At 36.0% G+C, this 22787-nt stretch overlaps 2 protein-coding genes across 5 annotated transcripts in view; both read left to right on the plus strand.

Moving 5' to 3' along the window:
• Window positions 1-260: 260 nt before the first annotated feature.
• PTGR2 (prostaglandin reductase 2) lies at window positions 261-20517 on the plus strand. 2 transcript variants are annotated; one of them, XM_010976533.3, is made up of 10 exons: window positions 261-405; window positions 5012-5096; window positions 6089-6207; window positions 12424-12615; window positions 14800-14970; window positions 15700-15909; window positions 16704-16825; window positions 17654-17741; window positions 18516-18555; window positions 19509-20517. In XM_010976533.3, the coding sequence occupies exons 2-10, from the start codon at window positions 5060-5062 to the stop codon at window positions 19583-19585; spliced, it is 1056 nt and encodes a 351-aa protein (XP_010974835.1). In that variant the 5' UTR covers window positions 261-405; window positions 5012-5059; the 3' UTR covers window positions 19586-20517. The 2 variants fall into 2 exon arrangements, with proteins under 2 accessions (XP_010974835.1, XP_010974836.1); XM_010976534.3 differs by having other exon boundaries at window positions 275-349.
• Window positions 20518-21587: 1070 nt separating this feature from the next.
• Window positions 21588-22787, plus strand: part of ZNF410 (zinc finger protein 410) — a 33315-nt gene continuing 32115 nt past the window's right edge. For 2 of the 3 annotated variants that reach the window (XM_010976532.3, XM_031454024.2), the window contains exon 1: window positions 21589-21718. The gene's annotated coding sequence lies outside the window, so the exon portion shown is untranslated. Of the gene's footprint in view, window positions 21719-22787 lie in introns of all 3 variants that reach the window. The other variant, XR_004137433.2, reaches the window with a different exon arrangement.

Genomic DNA, 22787 nt, shown 5'->3' on the forward strand with positions numbered 1-22787 from the left:
TTCCTTCAAAGACTTCTAGACGTGAAGTCATTGGTCAAGATTAAACAATTTGCTATTTGGGTACAAGCAGTAGGGGCGGCCATCGGGCAGCAATCCTGGTTAACTTATTAATACACTTTGCCGAGACAGGTGACCAGTCTTTAAAGCTCCGCACCTTCCTAGCCTCTCACGGAAACGTGGTGACCGCGAGATCCAGCGTGAACTTCAAAAGCTCATTCGTGGGAGGGAGGGGGTGAGGAGCAGATGTATAGTTGTGCGCCTGCGTACTGCGGTCGGAGGGCCGAGGCGGAGCGCGAGCCCTTCGCAAGCGCCGCAAACCGCGCGAGACTTCTTCCGGAGCTCCTCGGCGGTGAGTGAAGCGCGAGGGAGCGCCGTCTCCGGCTGTTGTTGCTGGGGAATCCGGAGGTGGGTCGGGCCTTCCGGGTAAGGGAGGGTCAAGGAACAGGGTGACTTCGAAGCTTCCTCCCGGAGCTACCGGAGACGCTGGCGTCATTGTCTAGGTCACTACGATAGGGAAGGCTCGAGAAGCAGTAGAAGCAGGGCCTTTCTTAAAAAAGAATTATTGGTAGTAAGCAACCTCAAGTTTGGACATAGTTGTGTTTGGAACGTTCATTTAACACCTATTTAATGGCACATTTTATGTGCCGGGCATAGAGGATGACTATAAATCATTGAACAGAACAGGCACGAGTCCCTGTCCTCTTGGTGCCTGCAGTCTGGGAAGTCAGTTTGAAATTCTGGGCTGTAGACGCAGAACTTTAGTAATTTATATATGAGTGGTGAGTAGTGGGAGCCATAGAGGAAGGTGAAGTCACTGAGAAGGGGAGAGCCAGGCAGGAATCCCCACACACTAGACTTGGGGAAAGGAAGGAGGAAACTAGAAGTCTCAAAAGAGAGAAGAACGAAGCCGTCCAGAAAAAGTGGAGGAAATCCCAGAGATCTGCATGTTTTGTAACAAGGCAGTGGTTAACAGTCATTTGTGGCAGAATAATTGAGCAAGATCAGGATAGAGAATTTTTTTTTTTTAACTTATAAGGAAGCTCATATTAAGGCAGTGGTGTGTGTGTGCTGTTTGCCTGTGGGTTCTAGTGTCACCAGTTCTGCGACCATGGGCAGGTTATTAAGCTTCTCTGCCTCCTTTTCCTCTGTATGCCTCTAGCCTCTCGTGGAAACGTGGGGACCCCGAAAAGGGGGGCAGTGACAAGTACCACCATCCTCATAGGGTTGTTGGGTGGAGGGGTTAGGAGACAATGACTATTAAGTCGTAGGCTGAGTTCCTGGCACTTAGGAACATTCAGGCAACAGGCTGAGAGAAGGAACTTTCCAAGATCCCACGTGATTAGAAGCAGGACTGTACTCTGCTCTTCTTAGTTGGGTGCCCTTTCCCTTACATTAGGCTGCAAAGTACACATTCAGGTAACACACTCTTTTGACCGGCACTGGAGTTTTTTGGTTAATCATTGATCTTGTATTATTTTGGAATATTGCTTACACCAATTAGGAACACAGTATACCAGACAAATGTGGTTTGCTTAATACCAGTCAATAAAGACTTGAGGTTTTTAATCCCACTTGGGATGAATTTAACACATCACCACCTCTCCTTTTCAAATTCAGACTGGTGTATCGTATTTTAGATTTTAATTTTCTGATTAAATTAAGTTCCTTACATTTTAAATGTGTTTGTTGTGCTATTGAGGGATATTGGGTGATTATCCTACAGTAGTTAATTGTAGGGTATGATACTTAAAACTTTCTAATTTAATACAGAGGGAGAAAACTTTAATAGTGTACTTTTCATGCTGATAAGCAGTATTTGGACAGATTTACAGTTTGCATAATTTAAAGAATTAAAGCACACATTGAAAGTAATTAGAGAAAAGGGCAAATATGAAACTTCATTTGGAAAGACTCCTTTCATTGAAAATTTAGCCATCCCGTGATGCTGTTAATCACCACTTAAGATCCATTATCTTTGGATCTGGCATCAATTTGGAAAACTTTGCTTTTTAACCCTTATGTAATTTATACACAAGGTAATTCAATAAAAATTTTTCTTTAAAAATTATATTTACTCCTACAAGGCATTATGGATTTCTTGATATGATGAAATAGGATGCACACAGCACCACTTTTAAAGATTCTTGCCTAAAAAAATTGAACGTGCATCTAACCAAATCTTTAGATCTAACTACCAACCAAGGATAAGAGGAGAAATAGAAGAATGAGGTAAATGAAAGTAGGAAGAAGCGATCAAAGGACAGTCTAGACAAAAGAATGAAGAAACAAATGTTCAACAGTCAATGGAATGAAATAAAAAAGAAGAGACTCAAAATGTAGTATATAGACTTTGATTCTGATCATTTTTTTAAAAGTTATTTTTATATTTCTCTTGAGGGTAATTGGGTTTATTTATTTATTTATTTTAATGGAGGTATTGGAGATTGAACCCAGGACTTTGTGCATGCTAAGCATGCACTCTACCATTGAGCTATACCCTCCCCCCCAATAGACTTTGATTCTAATGAACCAACTGTAAACGACATATCTGAGATAATCAAGGAGTTTGAATATGCACTAGGTATTAGATAATGTTAAGGAATTACCTAGACTTAATTCTGTTAGATTAACAGCATAGTGTTTATGTTTAAAGCAATTTGTTATTAAAGGTATGTAACTGAGGGATTTTGGGATGAAATAGGGTAATGTCTGGGATTTGTTTTAAGGGGAAGCTGAGAAATGCAATCTTTAACTGGGCAACATGGTGTCCAGAAGGAGAGAGTAGATACTGAGGGCAACTATCCATAATGTCATAACCAGTGAGATTGTAAGTGTACATATTATAAAAAGTAAGGAAGCAAATAGGATGGATATCCATAGTCTCCTATTTTACAGAATGTCAATAAGTCAGACATTTAGTCCTAAATTAGGAGCGAATTCCCCTCCTTTAGGAAAGGGTACCTACAGGAGAGTTGTACATTATTATATGGCTGAATATGTAAAAACCCTGTTTGGAGGAGATTATGGGGCAATAGTGGAAAGAGTGAGGACAGGTAAGATCTGGGATGAGATTTACATTTCAGTCCCAACTCCTCTGCTTACCTGCTGTATGATCTTGGGTACAAACTGGACCTCAATTTCCTTTGTAAAATGAGGATAGTAATACATTTGTCTATATACTTTGTTTTAAGAAATAAGTAATGGAAATTGCGTGGAAGTTCTCCATAAATTATCTCCATATAAATACTATATTAAGCAAGATTTGAAAAATACCCCATGATAATTATGTAACATTTTCCTGAGCAGTATGTACAAATCTCAGGTATATATAGGATATGCAGATACTATAAGGGATACAGAGATAAATGAAGAAATTCAAGGATCTTGCACATTTAGAAACTAGATTAAGAGTAGAGTCATGTGTAAATGAAATTACTCAGTGTTGCAGGGAAGGATTATTAAATACCAGGTCGATTTACAGATGGTTGTCAAATGTCTAAGTGTGCTGCTGCTGTATTAACTTGGAAATGATGCTAAGAACTAAATATGGTGCATTTGTCAATAAGCAATGAGGATATATTGTATAGCACAGGAAATTATAGCCATTATCTTGTAGTAACTTTTGATGGCATATAGGCTGTAAAAAATACTGAATCACTATGCTGTACACCTGAAACTAATATAATAATGTAAATCAACTATACCTTAATAAAAATAAATTTTAAAATGTTGTAATTGTCATAAAAAGTAAATAATATAATTGTTTTTCTTGGACTTCTCAATGTTATTAGGTACTGAAGATGATGAAACAAAGTAATGAGAGAAGACAGAAGTAGTAAATAAATATATTAATTTTAAAAAGGATAATATTAGTATCTTAAAAATCAAACAACTTAGACATAATAGGATGAAAATTTTTGTGTAGTAGTTAAGAGATTGGCTCTGGAGTGTCAGCTTGGGTTTGAATCTCAACTCCACTACTGTAGGAAAGTGCTTAAACCCTTTAAGGCTGTTTCCTCATCTATAAAATGAGGATAATAATATATATATATTTCATAGCACTCACAACTGCTAGGCACAGAGTAATGCTAATGGTCTGTTTTCATTTTTAGTGATGGACAAAGTAAGCAGGCCCAAATCAGATAGTGCCAGCAGTGGAACTTCATTTTGCTGGTTTCATTAGCTCAGATTGTAAACCAGAATAAATTAATCCTTTATTTATTTGTTTTTTTAACATTTTTTTATTGAGTAATAGTCATTTTACAATGATGTGTCAAATTCCAGTGTAGAACACAATTTTTCAGTTATACATGAACATACGTATATTCATTGTCAAATTTTTTTTTTTGCTGTGAGCTACCATAAGATCTTGTATATATTTCCCTGTGCTATACAGTATAATCTTGTTTATCTGTTCTACATTTTGAAATCCCTGTCTGTCCCTTCCCACCCCCCGCCCCAATTAATCCTTTATTTGGCCATTCTTTATTACATAAATTCCTAGAAAGTGAGGATTTAAAAATGCTTTTGATGTATTACTTTTATAATCAACAAAACTATTAAGAAATTTCCATTTTGATAAATGAATAAAAAGGAACTTTTGAAAATTTTGTTGCATCTCAATTTAGCAGCTCATGTTTTATTTTGCTACTAGATTAGCTGGCTAGCTCTGGAGGAATATATCATGTTGTTTTCTTTTAATCAAGCCACAGTAGGAAGCTTAATCATGATGGCATAAAGTTGAATGTGCTTGAATTATGAGGCCAGAAACATTTTTTCCCATTCAGTCTTCAATAAATTTTTTTCCTATTAGCCAAAAATTCTAATTAGATTTAGTCTTTCTTCATATATTTGCTTTAGGAGACAAGCTCTGACAGGAGACTGTCTTTTTTAGATCCTAAATATGATTTTCCCTCTCCTTGTTCAGAAACACAAGGGCACCTTTTAAAAAAATTTAAATTGTTGAATATCTTATAACTTAATTGTGATTAAACTTTTTTTCTGTTTATAGGAATTACTTTATACAGAAGTCTTGTGAAACCACTGTGCAAACAAGGTGATGATTGTGCAGAGAGTAGTGTTGAATTCCCGACCTGGTATGTATTTGTGATGAGTGAATAGCTGTGGTCTTTGATAATTATTAATGCATATAAAGGAACAAGAAGCGATGTGATGTCAATGTGGTAAATTAAAGTAGAAAGATATTAACACTAGTAGAGATTTTAGAAGCAACTCTAAACAATATAATATTCAAATTTTTAGATGATAACTTGTCAAGGCCATCTATTGAAGAAGTAAGTTATTTTAAAATTACTGTAATATTAAGAAGGTATATTACATATATATGTGGCTTTTGTTTTTTCTTTATAGTGTATATCACTGATTCTTAAAATTTGCTTTTCTGTTTTATGTGAAAAGCACTGCCCTGTGTCATCATAGGTCATCAAACCTGAATCATAGAAGCTTAGGTATGGAAGTAGCTTGAGAGCTTTGGACCCATGTTGCCTTGGTTTTGATACTTACCAACTGTGTGGCCTGGGGAAGTCACTTAGCTTTTCTCAGTTTTAGTAAAGTGAGCAGTTGGATTAAAATGCCTACATTCTATTTTCACTTTAGAAATTTGATGATTCAACAAATAGGAAGTTTTAATTACATTCATTTAAGTTTCTGTTTTCATCTTAAAATGAGGAAGGATAGTTTACCAATTTACTTTGGCTAATGTGGTGTTTCTGCTACCTTGTAAATTTTAACTTTCATGGTTTAAAAAAAAGCTGGCTGTGATTTTTCACTTTTTGAAATCTTCCTATAATTTTAAAACAGATGAGTTGATTTACTTGTAATCATCATAAAAAAGAAATGTTGATGTTGACAGCAATATGCCAGAGGAACTTCTTGGAGAAAAACAAAAACATTTGAAACTATTTGAAGAATTTATGCTGAGTTACAGAGAAATTACAAGACAATACAGATTTATTTATGCCTGTCTTAAAAGGGAGTACTCTGAATCCTAGAGTGACCTTTTAAAGAATAATAAATAATTCTATGGGAACGTAACTCTCTGATTTTATATTTTTGCCTAATACTTTAGGAAAAAATGGTAATCCAGTGGCAGAAAATTTCCGAGTTGAAGAGGTAAACTTACCAGATAACATCAATGAAGGACAAGTACAAGTCAGAACTCTTTATCTTTCTGTGGATCCTTACATGGTAAGAGTCAGGATTTTGTGATTTAGTCAAAGTAATTTTATTTTCATATTTTTCGTGTTGCTTCTAAATTTTATTGTTCAATCTTCATGATTAATAAATATTTGAGCAATTATATCTTGATACCTGTGAATTATGGATTGCCTTTGCTTTTATTCACTGTTACTAAGGAATGTTATGGAAGGAATGTATTGCAAGTAGTGCATATGGTTAGTCAGGTTCCTCCAAAAGTCCAGATCTCTTCCCAGTAGTAAGTAGAGCTTGAAGACAGTAAATTAAGATTGGAAACCTCAGATTGATCTAGTTTACAAGGCAGACCCTGTACAACACCTTTATTCTAGTTGGTCTCTTTTAAAGGAACAGACTCACTTACGCTATTTCTAGATGAAGGAGATTTATTTAAAAGAAGGTATATGTTGCCTGGGTCTGCAGCTGAGAAGTCGTCAGGCACATGGACTTAGGCTCCATAAATACAAGTAGTTTTACCTCTTCCTTTCCTATGCGGATGCTTTTTATTTCATTTTCTTGCCTGTTATCCTGACTAGAACCTCGAGTAAAATGTTATACAGAAGTGTCAAGAGCAGACATCCTTGTCTTATTTCTGATCTTGGGGGAAAGCATTCAGTCTTTCACCATTAAGTGTGATGTTAGCTGTGGGATTTTTCTAGATGCCCTTTATCTTCATTGAGGAGATTTCCTTCTATTCCTGGTTTGTTGATTGTTTTTATCATCAAGGGGTGTTGGATTTTTAAAATTGTGGTAAAATACATATAACATAAAATATGCCATTTTAACCATTTTTAAGTGTACAATTAAGGACATTCATAGTGTTGTACAGCCATTACCACTTTCCATTTCCAGAACTTTTTCATCATCTTAAACAGAAACTGTGCCCATTAAGCAGTGAAATCTCCATTAACCCCTCCCCTCAGAAGGGGTTTTGGATTTTGTAAAGCGTTTTTTCTGCTTCTATTGAGATGATTATATAGTTTTTGTTTTTTAATCCATGGATATGATTCATTATATTAATTGATTTTTAGACATTAAATCTTGCACTCTTAGAATAAATCCCACTTGGTCCAGGTGTGTGATTGCTTTGATATGTTGCTAGATTTGGTTTGCTACAATTTTGGGGGGGATTTTTGCATCCATAAGATTGTAAGACCATATTCATTGTTTTCTTGTGATGCGTTTGCCTGCTTTTGGTAATACTGCCTCAAAGAATGAGTTGGAAAGTGTTCCCTCCTCTTCTGTTTTTGGAAGAGTTTGTTAAGAATTGATATTAATTCTTCTTTAAAAGATTTGTAGAATTCACCAATGAAGGCATCTGGCCTGGGCTTTTCTTTTGGGGAAGTTTTAAAATTACTAATTCAATATCTTTATGTGTTACAGGTCTCTTAAGATTGTGTATTTCTTCTTGAGTCAGCTTCAGTAATTTGTGTTTTTCTAGGAATTTGTGCATTTCATCTAAGTTGTATACTTTATTGGCATACAGTTATTCTTAGTATTCCCTTATAATCCTTTCTTATTTCTAAAAGTTTGGTAGTAGTAATGTCCCTTTTTTCATTCCTGATTTTAATGATTTAAGTCTTACCTATTTTTTTCTTAGTCAGTTTAGCTAAAACTGTCGATTTTGTTAATCTTTCCAAGGACCAACTTTTGATTTTATTGATTTTCTGTATTGTTTTCTATTGCGTATTTCATTAATTTCTGTTCTTCTTTGTACTAGTTTTATAGTACAAAATGAGTACCTGTGAGTCTTTATTTATTAAAATAAAAAGTTAAGAGAAGATCAGGATGGCTTATTCAGTAAGCTGTGTTGGATCAGTTGACTATATACTTCTGGGAAAAGAATTGTATCTTTGGCTCAACCCCTGCACCAGAATAAATTCCAACAGATAATAAAAAGTTAAAGAAAAAAAGAAACTATAAATAATTTTAGAAAAAATATGGCTGAACAATTGAATGGTGTTGGGGAATTAAAAACTTTCTAAGAGTAACAGCAAACCCAGATAATATGAAGGAACATGATTAATAAATGTGACTATTTAAAAAAAAATACTGTCTTTTGTAAAACACAATAAAATAGCATGTACAAAATGAAAAAATAAATGGCAAGCTTAGAAAACCTTAGAATACAAATAACAAGAAAAAAGATAACGTCTAATATGTGGAAAGCTCCTATACATTAATCTGTGAAAAGTAGAAGTTGGGCAAAGACTACTAATAAGCAATTTATAATCTCTCTGGATTACTGTTTCTGTGTATATTCTTATCGTCTCTTTGGCTTCTAGAGCGTCCTTGTGGGAGATAAATAGAACCCTGCTCTATCTCTCCTTAGGCTGCACTTAACAATGGAGACCCAATGGGCAGTACCACTTTCTGCCAGGACAGTTGTAGCCTTGGGAGGGCCCCTCTTCCTTCTGATCCATGATTACAGTTCAGGCTCTGTCTTCCAGTGAGACCAGTCACACTTGATTACACTTACAGTGGAATGCAACTTGATGACTTCATTCAAAATTCTTCCCAGGGGTAGCAAGTTTTTCTTTATGGGTGAGGGAAATGAGGTGGTGCTTGGTCTGAAACATACTAAATGGGCAAAATTTCAAGTTGACACAGAGGGGTAAAATGGGTCACTGATTACCCACAGACCTGAAGATTCTTCTGCTTTCAGCCAAGGCAAGCTCATTCAAGCCATGGGCCTTATCACTCTAGACGGTGCTGAGCAGATCATGTAAGGAGAATAATTATCACAAATTCAGGAGAAAAATGACTGTGAACTATTTAGTATTCAGAATTAATTCTTGATGGTGACTGGTTTGGATTTCTTAAGACTTTTACACTTCAATGTATAAAAACCTAGCTCAGGGTATCTAAGGATTACACATGCCCTAATGAGTGCGATATTAAAAATATCACTTAAACCCAGGATAATAAATACAAAGTAAATTAAGAGAACAAAATTTATCAAAATAAAGCCAAGATTCAAGGTTAGAAGTGTTTTAAAAATCAAACAGAGTAGACAAAAGGAACACGGTTGATCTTTGAGCAACTTGGGTTTGAACTACAGGGGTCTACTTACATGGACATTTTTTTCACTAAATACATAATATAATACTACATGATCTGAGGTTTGTTGAATTTGAAGATGCAAAACCACAGGTAGAGAGGGCTGACTCTTAAGTTATACCCAGAATTTACATGGATTTTCGACATAGAGTTGGTATCCCTAACCTCCTGTGTTGTTTGAGTCAGCTGTAGATGAAAACAAGCAAAAAAAAAAAAAAAGATATGTTCTTTATAGAATTCTTTAAGTTGGAACAAACTTCCCCATTCAGCAGAATTCCCTCTGAGAGTCTTACAATAAGAGAAATTTATGACCCAAAGATTTTAGGAGTGGAGAAATGATGAAACAATGAGATTGTGACATGAATTGGATTCATGGCCTTTACTTCTAAACACCCCTAAGCTCAAAACAACAAAAAATTTAAAAACCCTTTTTCCTCCAGGGAAGCAAATAGCTCCTCCATTCACTCATTTCTTGCTGGGAAGCACTCAGCCTTTCTTGAGCATTTTGTCTCTTCATTCTCTATATTCTGTCCCTCCATCATCAGATACCGTGGACCCCGCTGCCTAAGTACTTCTCAATCCAGTCCATTTCTCAGTTAACTCTGAGGACATCTACCTAGTCTGAATCACCATTGTTTCTCTCCTAATGGGGTATCCTTGTATACACTCTTTGTCCCCTTAATCCATCTTTCACACTGTAGCCAGAGTGATCTTCTTATAATAGCAACTAATCATGTCACCTTGCTTAAAATCCTTTAATGGCTTCCCATTAGTCTTGGGATTAAGATTAACATTCTGGATGTGGTCTAAAGTAGTCTGGCCTGTTTGCTTGCCCAGCCTCACTATACTCTGGTTTACCTCTTAACCTTGTACCCTGGCCTCAATAGACCTCTTTTGTAACAAACCAATGTCCCTTTTTGCTCAAGCCTTGTATAATCGTGTCTTTTATTTTCTGTGTTTTATAATGCTTTGATATTTTAGGAGCGGTTGCTAATTCAGGAGAGCTGCCCCTCCTAGTGCTAGCTGACTTGGAGATAACAAATCTTTTCCTTGGACACACCTTTCATATGTAAACTAATCTACCTAAAGCCCATATTTCCAATCACCTCCTTTATCTAACTTTTGCATACCAGGCAAATATTTCCCCTGCCCTAAACCACGCCAGGGCTAGGTACCAGACAACTAGGGAACACGTCCATAAGCCAGAGCCCACCGAAATTATTCAATCAATCCAATCCTAAATTTACTCAAGTTTGCCTACTCTGCCTTGCCCATTTCTTTTCCTGGAAACCACAATAAAGGCTCTGGGCCATGCTCTCCTTTTGCTGCTTTTGCCCCCTGACTAATTTCCCCATGTGGCTCTGTGTCGTATGGTGTACCTTTCCTTTTGGGAACTGTAATAAACTATTCTTTCAAAGCAGTTGTCTCTGTGTCTGTCCTGTTACCATACATGATTAAAACAAAATCCTGGGTACAAATTAAAACAAAGCTTCATATCTGAAAACTTCCTTTCCCTTTACTTGTTTTTCCCTAGAAGCCTGCTTTAAAGAGATTTGCTTTGGTAAGTCACCCTGAACCTTCAGACTAGTCCTCTTTGTTCTATTTTCTCAAAACAGTACCTTGACCTTCAGCATATATCCCAATTGTAATTAATAATTATTTGTATAGTTATTAGATAGTTGTCTTCCATAATAAAAAGTAAACTTATGAAGACAAAGGTCTTATTTATCCCTGTATCTCCAGTGATTAGCATAAGTACTTATTAAGTATTTAAGGAAGGAAGAAAATCACCTTGGTTGCTTCCACTAGACATTTTTGTTTTTTAAAGCAACTTCAAAAGGAAAAAAAAAGAATCTGATGAACATTAAATGACTGAAATTTTAGTATCATTCCAAGCTCACAACTAATTTAATCACTATGCATATACTGTATTTTATAAGCTTATATTTAATGTGTATGCATTATTTGGATTTCATATTTGTGACTTCATATGAAAAATAAGTGCAAATACTATTATTTTGGTGGTTATATGACATTTTATTGTGTTATACAACATCATTTGCTTACCTATAGGGCATTACTTATTCCTACTTCTCCTACTAGCCCTAAGCATCAGGTTTGGTCTGGCCAGTATTCAGTGGCTGCTGCACTTGCTTTTCAAGAATACATGGGAAGGGCACACAGCAGAAATGTAGTATATTCCCATAGAAGCTTCTGCTTCAGTTCCCTACGTGGTCTTTTCCCCTGGTAAACTGAACTAGACCATGTGGGGCCCCTTAACCAAGCAGCCAGATCTCTTCCATCTTCTGGACTACACTGTAGGCTTATACACCATGGCCTTTCATGAGAGAGGAGGCAACAGTGAGCCACAGAGAAGAGACCCTTGATTACTTCACAGAGAGGTCTTTAGCCCTATAGTCCTATGGAAGGGTGTGGTGCTATTGTTACATTTTGTCTTTGCAGAATAAAGAGAACATCCACGTGAGGTTATGGGATATGATGTAATGCTTGGTCTGAAGTTGTGATGAAAAACTGTATAAAAATTGTTTCATTTCTCTTTCGGGTTATTTCTATTGAGGAAGCAGTATTTCTAGGCTGAAGAAATGAGTAATATTATGGTCTATGTGTTGCTGGTTTGTTCTCTATTAAAAAATGGACACTTTTATAATACCAGCGGTACGTAAGTGTACCTAATTTGCTACAGTCCATTGAAACCATTAACACAATATCTTGTATTTTTGCTAGCATAATTTGTGCAATATTACATACATTTCTTTAAGTAATTATTTAAAATTTTTAACAGCTTTATTGAGCTGTAATTCACATATTGTACAATTCAAACATTTAAAGTGTACAATTCAGTGGTTTTTAGTCTATTCACAAAGTTGTGGAACTATCACCACAGTCTAATTTTGGAACATACTTAAATTTCATTTTAATTTCACTTCTTTACTTGTTAGAGAGGGGATGCATTTTTTTCAGGATAAAAAATAACTGAAAGGTAGAGAGAAATTAAGATAAACTTTATTTGTTCGGCTAACTGTATGTAACATTACTTATTATATACTTTCTTTCAGTCACTGGGTAAATTAGTAAACTGGCTCAGTATCATCAGTCAGAAGTATCCTAATCCATGTTTTCTTTTTTTAGCGTTGTAGAATGAATGAAGACACTGGCACTGATTATATAACACCTTGGCAGCTGTCTCAGGTGGTTGATGGTGGAGGTATTGGGATTATAGAAGAAAGCAAACACGCAAATTTTACTAAAGGCGATTTTGTGATTTCTTTTTATTGGCCTTGGCAAACCAAAGTTATTCTGGATGGAAATATCCTTGAAAAGGTGATATATAATATAAAGTATTTGATTTTTCCCCCTATAATTCTTTCTTTTTGCATTTGGCATTCAGTTCTGTTTGTTATCAGGGAAAAAATAAAAGCATACTTTTTCTAAGGTATTTGTTAGAATGTGGAAAAACCTTTATTCCTTTTCCACTGTTTGGCTATAACTTTATATGACAGTTCTTAGCTTGCCAAAGAATGGTGTTGTTTTCCATATTTACTTCTCATATTTTACATATATAAAATAAAACCTGAGCTATAAGCATAAAAAAATGTTTTATTCTAAGAACTAGAAGGCCCCTTATAGTTGTATGCTTTAAAGTTTCCTGAGAAATTACCACTTGACTTAAGAAATTCATTTCGTTTATGCTTGAAATTCCATCTTGTGTCAGAGAAAACAATAGCTATCTCACAAGTGAATGTGAAAATTAAATGCTATGGTAAATGTGACTAAGGCTTTGTAAAAAGCTTTATAAAATTTTAGTATTTTTTGTGATTATAAATTCTGAAAAAGATACAAGTGATAGGCAGGGGACATTATGCAGTCATTTGTCATCTTAATGGTACTAGTAAAATATATTTAACTAGTAATTGCTTAGCAGGAAGTGAAAAAAACATTCAGCAGTTTCTGGTTTTCCCTGTCATTGTGCTGTAGTGGGAAATGGAGCAGTTGGGGAGAGTTTAGAAATGTTTGAGGAGTAGATATTAGAAATGAGGAAGAGGAAATTCAGAAGGGATGGAAAAATGATATTTGCTGAACACAAACTTATCTCACAATGTTTTTATATTGGCTTTACTAATGAGTAACTATTACCTGCAGGATACATTTCTGTGTAGTGTGCTTTAGACCTTTCTGTGTACTGTAGACTTACCTTTAACCACACAGCAGATTTAACTGACAGCCATTTAAAAGTGATGATTACAAACTGCCATTTTCTTTCTTTGTGGCAGTTTAACTACGAATCAAAACAAGGTGGTAAATTTTGATTACTTTTGGTGGTTTTTTAAATTTTTCCCAAAATTATTCAATTCCTTAAAATTATTAATTTTTTTTGATTCACCCTATGTTACAGATAAGAAAACAGACACAGAAAATATAAGAGAAGTATAGTTAACTATTGCTTGGGCCTGGTAAACATATAAATAGAAAATGCTAAAAAGCTGAGAGAGACTTCATTAAATTAAACTAGAAGAAATTGTATCACACCTTCCTTACATTTCTATGGAACATTTTAAGGACAGGAGTGAGAACTATTAGAGTTTAAGCTGATTTTTATATAGATAAATATTTACTTTGGAATTGCTCAGAGATTTTAAAACCTTTTAACTTCACCTAGTGTTTTCCTATTAAATATTTCCTCTCTTTTGATATATTTGGGGCACTGACAGAGAATAGTGTCTTATGTGGCAAATCTTTTTTTTAACAGTTTTGCCTTTTTTTTTAATAACTATAATGAGAAGTAATATTCATTTGTTTTTACTTTGTACAATTAAATTATAGAATTTTAACAAGACTCAAGAATGGTTTACTGTTTAGAAACCATATTGGGTTGTTTATAAGTCTGCTTGAACTGCCATTACAAAATACCATAGACTGAAATTTATTATTACAACAGAAATTTATTTTCTCACAATTCTGGAGGCTAGAAATCTGAGATCAAAGTGCTAGAAAGTTTGGTTTCTGGTGAAGCCTCTCTTCCTGGCTTGCAGATGGCTACATTCTCACTGTATCCTTACAAGGCATCCAGCCTTTCCTCTGTGCACTTGCAGAGAAAGATTGATCTCTGGTGTCTCTTCCTCTTTTAAGGACACAAGCCCTGTCAGAGTAGGGCCCCACCCTTATGACCTCATTTAATCTTAATTATCTCCTTAAAGGCCCTATCTCCAAATATAGTCACACTAAGGGCTAGGTCTTCAATATATGAATTCTGGGGGGACACAATACAGTCCTTAACAGGCTGTGTCTATCCTCTTGACTTAAAACAGAACTTTCTAATACTGTTTTAATTTTTTTTTTTTAAGTTAGTTTTTTTTAGGGGGGAGATACTTAGGTTTATTTATTTATTTACTTTTTAGAGGAGGTGCTGGGAATTGAACCCAGGACCTCATGCATGCTAAGCATGCGCTCTACCACTTTGAGCTATACCCTCCCTGCTCTAGTATTATTTTTAAAATTTTATTTTAGGCAGACCCACAACTTGTGGATGGACACCTTTCCTATCTTCTTGGAGCTGTAGGGATGCCTGGTTTGACTTCCTTGATTGGGATACAAGAAAAAGGTCATATAATTGCTGGATCTAATCAGACAATGGTTGTTAGTGGGGCTGCTGGTGCTTGTGGATCCTTGGCTGGACAGGTAAACTTTCTGAGAATTATTTGACTTTCTGAAAAACTAACCATAATTGAATCTCTGGATATGTGTATGTAATTTAAAATATACTATTGAACAAATTTATAGTGTTATTTTACACATCTGGTAGAAATGGTGTTATTATCTGATCAGGTAATAACAATATGAAAAATGTTACAGATTTTTGTATTTTGTTCTTTTTTAGCCAAAAATGACATGGTAAATGCTGGAGCACTGCTCTAATCAATATGTGGAAGAAAATCGTAGAGTACCTACGTCTATAAAAATCTTCAAATAAGGAAGCATTTATTAGGTTTTAGAAATACAGTAAATACAGAATTTTATAAAGCACATTATTTTATGAATAACAGCCTTTATAGTATGAAACCCTTGAAACAAAACATTTTATCCTAGTAGTAACTTTAGTTCCTCACAGCCCTCAAAAATTGCGAGATAGAGATGTTTTGGGTCTGACTATTCCTTTTATGAAGTCAGCTTTGATTGTGAGATTTTAACATTTAAACTAAGTCTAATTTTATTCTAATTTAAAGAATGACATTATATCTGTTCTCAATTCTCTTGGTTTCAAATAACTTTTAGCTGAAAACCCTATAATCTAACCTGAATTGTGATCAGCACTTTCATATACTTGTATTATCTTGCATACTTTTACATTTTTACATTTAAATTGTGATAATAGAAAGCTGTCTAATTTTCAAAAATTTCCCTCCCTAGATTGGCCATTTGATGGGCTGTTCCAGAGTGGTGGGAATTTGTGGAACACATGAGAAGTGCCTCCTCTTGACCTCAGAACTAGGCTTTGATGCTGCAATTAATTATAAAAAGGGGAATGTGGCAGAACAGCTCCGTGAATTATGCCCAGCTGGAGTGGATGTTTACTTTGACAATGTCGGTGGTGACATCAGTGATGCAGTGATAAGTCAGGTTGTTTGCCGATTTGTTTGTTTTAAATTTGAATACTACATTTTATCTGATGTGATATCTTTTTACCTCATAGTAAGAAGGAAAAATACTTTATAAAATTGTAGGGTTTGTGAAAAACATGATGGTCAGTATTATAATTAAGTGATACAGAAGAGCTTGCTGAATCTACTTCCATTTCTTTGCAGATTTGCACTATGAGCATCAATTTCAGTTCTTCGCTGGCAGTGTTATATTTTCACCTGCAGTTTATTTTTGTGAAAAATTACATTTGTATTGTTCAAATGAAGTTTTAACCTCTAACTCACTTCTAACCAACAACCAATTCATGGCTATGGCCCTCTGACTTTGGGTAGGAAAAGGATTTTCATAGATTGAAGGTATTTGCATATTTTAATTGACAGTATTATAATTTATCAACATTAGCTATTAACGCTGCATTGCCCTTTACTATATGTAAAATAATTTGCAACTGAGGTTAAATTATTTAAACCTAAAAAATTTGGATTTTAGAGTTATCATTAATAATAAAAGTAGCAACAATGATGACAGTGACAACTAATGCAGTTCTTTTGCTGATTACCACCAAACTCTACCTCTATGTTCCTTTGTAGTAGACTTATTTTCTAGCTAATTGAAACTAATACATATAATGGGTAAGTCTTCAAAGCAAAATCAATTTGGCACAAAGGATTAAATACCATAGTCAAGGAGGCTTTCATTGAGGCAGTCATAAAATCAATAAACATAGAAAAGGTATATATCTTAGGGTATATTCATAAGTTTTCTCTGAACAGATGAATCAGAACAGCCACATCATCCTGTGTGGTCAAATTTCTCAGTACAACAAAGATGTGCCTTATCCTCCTCCACTATCCCTGGCTGTAGAAGCAATCCGGAAAGAAAGAAACATCACAAGGTGTGTTCTACCCTTTCCCCTAATTACCAGATTCAAAGGGTTTAAAGATCATAGATGTATAAGAAATACATTATTCTGCATATATAATTTTTTTTATTAAGTAAAACTTGAAAATGTACATTTTAAGGTGGTTCAATATTTAGGTTTTGGTTCACTAGCTCCCTGGCAGAAAACTTTAAAAAATGCCCCTCTACTATCAATCTTCTGCAAGTCTTTTTTTGCAAGTGACAGAAACTCAACTTACATTGGCTTAAGTGCAAAGGAAATTTATTAGCTCATATATTTGAGAAGTTCAATATTAGTACTGACTTAGATTTGGCTGGATAAAAGGTTTGCATAGTGGTGTCACAAATCAGTTTTTCTTCACCCCTGGGCTGTTCTTTCTTCTGGGTTGGCTGGGCTCCCTTGCAGGCTCTCCTCTTGCAACAGCAAGAGGATGACTGCTCTCTTTACTCTTATATTTTACTAGGTTAGCAATCCAAGCAAAAAGAGAACAGCTCCCTTGAAGTTAATTATTAAGACCCATGGCTGATACTTACTGGCTCAGACTGGCCTGGCTTTGGTGGTGGGGAAAGGATGCTACCCACAAAGTAAAATCACAGTGTTTTTACCAAATGACATAGGTGCTGGGAGACAAAACAATAGAAGTCCACTTAAATTAGAAGTGTACATTGTAGCTATACCTAAAGCTGTATCTGACCAGACTCTGTGTGTTTAGGTCCTAATGTTTGAAAGATTAACAGATATTAGAGTTCTGGAATGATTTGATTTGGGCTCTCTCCCTCCCTCCCTAGTCTCTGATTGTTACCCTTTTCTTCCCCACTACAGAGAAAGATTTCTGGTGTTAAATTACAAGGACAAATTTGAGTCTGGTATTCTACAGCTGAGTCAGTGGTTTAAAGAAGGAAAGCTAAAGGTAGAACTTGCTTCTATTCTTTATCAATATCATTCTTCCTGCTACTTGATACACTTTTGTATTATTTGAATTTAATATTAAAGTTTCATAATAAAAATTCTTACGAGAGAAAAATGTACTGAATATTACAAATTAACTTTACCTCCCAGGTGAGTATAACCTCCTGATTGAGAAGCCCTCTCTTATTATTCCCTTTATCTAAAATTTGATTAATCTTTACTTTTCTTAGATTATAAGATCAATAGGTTTTTGTTTTTCCAAATTATAATATTCATTAACAAAAATTTATGGGATGTTACTATGTGTAAGAAGCTGTGCTTTCTCAAAAATCTTATACACACCTCCTAGTACCCCTACCTCTCCACCGCCATACATCTTTCCTGCCCTCCCTGGACATTCTTATAGATCTCATGGTTGTGGTTGCAAATCAGGAGTTACGAGTCTGGGGGCCGGAGACCCTGACCTAGGATGTTCTTGAAACCTGCAAATGATAGGCAAAGTTGTATGTGTGTGTGCTTATATACTTTGTTTTCTGAAAGAGGGTGCATAGCATGTGATGTTACCAATTGAATTTTAGACCATGGGAAAGTAGGATTTTATTTTAAAAAACAAATTTGTAGCAAACTTTTTTGAGTTACCTACAGGAAATGAAGAATAACTATTTTTAGACAGAAAGTGCTAAATAGTATTGCTGCCTTTTGCAAAACTGAAAACTATTAAATAATTTGAAACATTGAAGTCTGAAGTATGAAATATACTTATTTTAATTTACAGATCAAAGAGACTATGATAAATGGACTGGAAAACATGGGAGGTAAGATGAACGTCAATTTATTATATATGTGAGTTCAGCACAAATATTCTCTTTTTTCTTTTGTTTCTACTTATCTATTGTTTTTTTCTTTTTAAATCATTTCTTTTTGTAAAAGCATCCTACAGGTGTCCATAAATATCTTAATCACATTCCATGACAGTTCAATTTAGTGGTATTTAAGAGGTATTGTTTTCACATTTCAAATCATAAGTGGGTTTTTTTTGTTTTGTAAACTTATGAAAAAAATTAAGAATTATGAAAGTCAAAAAAAAGAAGAATTATGAAAGTCATTTAGCTTCTAGGTAACTTTTTCAGATTGAATGGTTCTAAGGTATCATGAGATTACATTAAGCAAATTTTTAATATTTAGGGGTTTTTTTCCCCTAACATACACAGGTTTCAGCATTGTCTTTTGTTGGTTTCAAATGAACAGGATTAAATCAAACTGATAATTTTTCCTTTTTGAGGAAAAAATTTAATGTATTTTGTTAATGTCTACTAAACAGAAATATAAATTTCACTTGCCTAACAGATATGTATTTCACTTAGTAAAACTTTATGATTAGATTTTTAATATTTTAAGTTATTTAAAATTTGTTTTTGCTGATTTAGCCTCATTTTTAAAAACCTGTAGTCCATTTTTCCTTCTCATACTTATTTGCCTCTAGTCTCAGACTCTGTAACAGTGAATGTTGATGTTGACACCAATGAAACATTTCTAGTTTGGGTAAAAACAAATTTTTAAGATGTTAATTGGGTTGGTTTGTCCTGTAACTTTGCCAGAGGGTTCCTTCCCTCCCGGAGCCAAGCCCTGCGCCATGACAGTTTCCTTCTGTAATTAATATTAAAATCATTGAAGAAATTATTCAAATTAATTGTACATGCCTGACCTACTGACAATGTTTGACAGTGACATTTATGCTTTCAGATAATCTAGTTTTTTTTCTTTCCAGCTGCATTCCAGTCCATGATGACAGGAGGTAACATTGGAAAGCAGATAGTTTGCATTTCAGAAGATACCTCTTTGTAATCTCCTCATCAAGGAAATACACAGATTTCTTTCTATTTTGCACAAAGATTTTCAAGATACATTAGTACAGATACCTTTTGATTTAAATGGGCTCATAGGTGATATTTTCTTAGTTGCACAAGATAATTCTTTCCTATGTCTTCTTTATCATATATATACTCTACATCTAACATGATTATTTATAATTATAGAAATAATATTTTTCTGTCTTTTGCTAAAACTAAAATTACATGATATTTATACCAGGTATTCTGAAACCACTGGAAATTTGATATAGCTGTTTAATGGATCATACAAAATAATTTTTTTAAATTAGTTACTTTTATTGAAAATAGAATGCATGAGAAGGCACTTAGTAAATATATATTTAACTGGAAATACTTTAGATAATTCTTGAACTGAACCTTGGTGTAAGAATAGAATTGGGATGGTCTCTCCATATTGTAGATGGAAAGGGGGCTTAATGGCAGAATGTGTGTATAGGGCCTTGGAGGAATTCAGAGCTTGTGGAAGTTTTTGGGATAGGAGAGCAGAGGCTTTGTGTTGGGAGTAGTATGAAAACTTAAGTAACTGAGGTTGGTTGGGTTGATGAAGGGACTAGATTTACTACAGAAGATGATCTATTTGTGTTTTGCCAAATAGTTCACTGTATAGCCTCAAAACGCAAATATACATTGATAAAACCATATTTATTTTGTTAGCAGGCATATACTGTCAAATAGTTATAAAGATTTTGAGGGCAAATAGACATCACTTGGAGTTTTAGATGAAGAAAAAGATTTAAACAAGTACAGCTTCAGGTAATGACAGGACTCGGCAAATTAAAAAACAGTTGTAAACACAAATGTTCAAGATCTACTAATGTACCTCTATATAAAAGAGTTTGTTTTGTTAATTGTAATCAACTCTTTAATACAGTATAATTGGGTCTATTTCTCTTGAGTGTTGGCTGATTTATGGTTAGCTGTTTACACATTGCAATATACTTTTGTGTAGATTCGAACTGTTAGTAGTCAGTCACTACAGTTGACCTCAGTAAGCTTCACTTATTATTTTATATTATTTTTCCTGGACCATTTCATTTTCAGAGAGGGCTTCATCTTTTGTATGTATGTTGGTAACTTTCAAATCGGTATCTTACTTCTGACCTCTGGAGCTAGGGAGCTTTACTTCCAAGTAAATACCCCGTAGGCACCTGGGATTGATAAACTCTGCTTATCTAAAGAGGAATTATCTTCCCCTGAAACGTGTTTCTTGTTTTTTAAATCACCATCCTTTGTGCCCCCTAGTTTCTTCAACCTTGTCTTTAACCTTGAAAATGCTCTTTTTAGAGAACTCCTTTAATTCCCACTGCCACTATCTTAGTTGAGTCCCTCCCTTTGGCGCCCAGCAAGTGTTCAAAAATTAGTAATTTCAAAAAGTCAAAACACATAAAGCTCTAATACGTTGTGGCACCCAGCCTGAATCTCAAGTGTTCTAGCCCGCCCATACACCCTAGAGTATATTACATCGTAATATACTGACGGAACCCATACTCAAGGTAATTCATATTCCCCAGAAAAGTCCCATCACTGAGCCTCAGTTCTTAATCTTCCCCGTGTGTAGTGCAGAATTGGATTCTGCAAGTTCCCTTCTCGGGCAGTGAAGCTTTGAGGTCCTCTTCACTGAGAACTCTGATAAATGTTTCAGTAGTCATCTTTTTCTTTCTCGCTCGCCTCCACTGCAACTTGTACCGATCTCCTCAGCTGAGAGGAAAAACTACCCCATCCTCTGCAGCAGGGAAGCAGTGACGTCACGGCTAGAATTGACTGACACCGTTTTTTGGGCTTCGCAGACCACGGAGCTCCAAAGGCCGGGAGTGAGTGGGAGGAGGGAGCCCGCGGTTCCTTCCCTCCCGGAGCCAAGCCCTGCGCCACCAGCCCAGCCCCCGCTGGCTAGTGGCCCCTGGGGCTGAATCCCCACGAGAAGCGACCGCCGCCCGGCTCGGAGGCGAGCGAGTGGTTGTGTGCGTGGGGGGGGGCGGCCAAACTTCCTGTCCCGCGCTCGAAATGCTTCCGGCGGGAGCCGGAAGACGCTGTGTGTGGACGGAATTCGGGACCGACAGACGGACGGACGGCTGCCCGGGACGGGAAGGTGAGCTCTGTGGGTGGACCAGACCACACCCGCTTGGCTCGGTGGTCCTCGAAGGGCAGGGAGCCAGTGTCGGCTCCTCGGGAGCTCGGACCGAATTCGCCCCCGGAGAGGACAGGGAAACCGCCCACCCACCCTGGGGGGGGGGGGGAAGCACTCCACCCGTATCTGGCGCGTCCGGGAGCGGCCGGTCTGAAGCCCCTGGGTTTGGGCTCGTCACCCTCGCGGAGTTTTGCGGCCGATGTTTCGGCTCCTTTGCTTGGTTTTGGGGGCAGGGGCATGGGAAGACCGAACTGAGAAAGCTGGAGTCAGCGAGTCCCAGATGGGGGCTCCCGGACTGCACCCGCAGCGGGGCCTGCCTGCGGACCTTGGGGCCTTTTCCTCCAAGGCCCTTGTCATGGGGGAACGAGGATGCCAAGAGGATTCTGCCTTGGACATTTCAGCCCTGATCTACCCTCTTCTTTCATACGTCCACTTTCTGCGTCTAGAAAAAGGAAGGTTGCCGACTCGGAGGGGCTGGGTTTCTCCTTCGCCTGTCATTTCAAGGCGAGGGTGTGGGCTGTGAGTGTTTACAGCCTGTATGCATTTCGTGGGTTGAATTTATCTTCTAAAGTTTCTTCAGAGAAAAGAATACAATTAGTTTATTAAAGTTTACCCCACTTGTTCATGAGGCTGTGAAATGCACTGAGGAACCATTTGAAAGTTAAATATTAACTTGAAATTTAAGAATTTATACTTCTTCACTTTGGCACAAGGGTCAATGCAACATTTACAAAGAGAATAAAAAAACATTTTGAAATAAAACTAGGGGTATTTTGTTGTCGTTAGGGAATGAGAAATTACACTTTGTGTTATCTTCACGCAGGACAAAGTCAAGTCAGCAAACTAGCAGTCAGATTTAGGTTCTGATTTTTTTGCATGTAAGTAGATGTCTAATTTCTGGTAAGTTACTTAATCTCTAGCTTTGTTTGTCTTCCTCTGTAAATGAAGGGGCTTACCTATTTTGGGCAAATATTTCCTGAATACTTAGTTTATGCAAAAGCATCATGCTGAGTTAATGGGAGAAGGATGA

The sequence above is a fragment of the Camelus dromedarius genome, chromosome 5, assembly GCF_036321535.1.
Source record: "Camelus dromedarius isolate mCamDro1 chromosome 5, mCamDro1.pat, whole genome shotgun sequence".
In the NCBI taxonomy this organism is placed as follows: Eukaryota; Metazoa; Chordata; class Mammalia; order Artiodactyla; family Camelidae; genus Camelus; species Camelus dromedarius.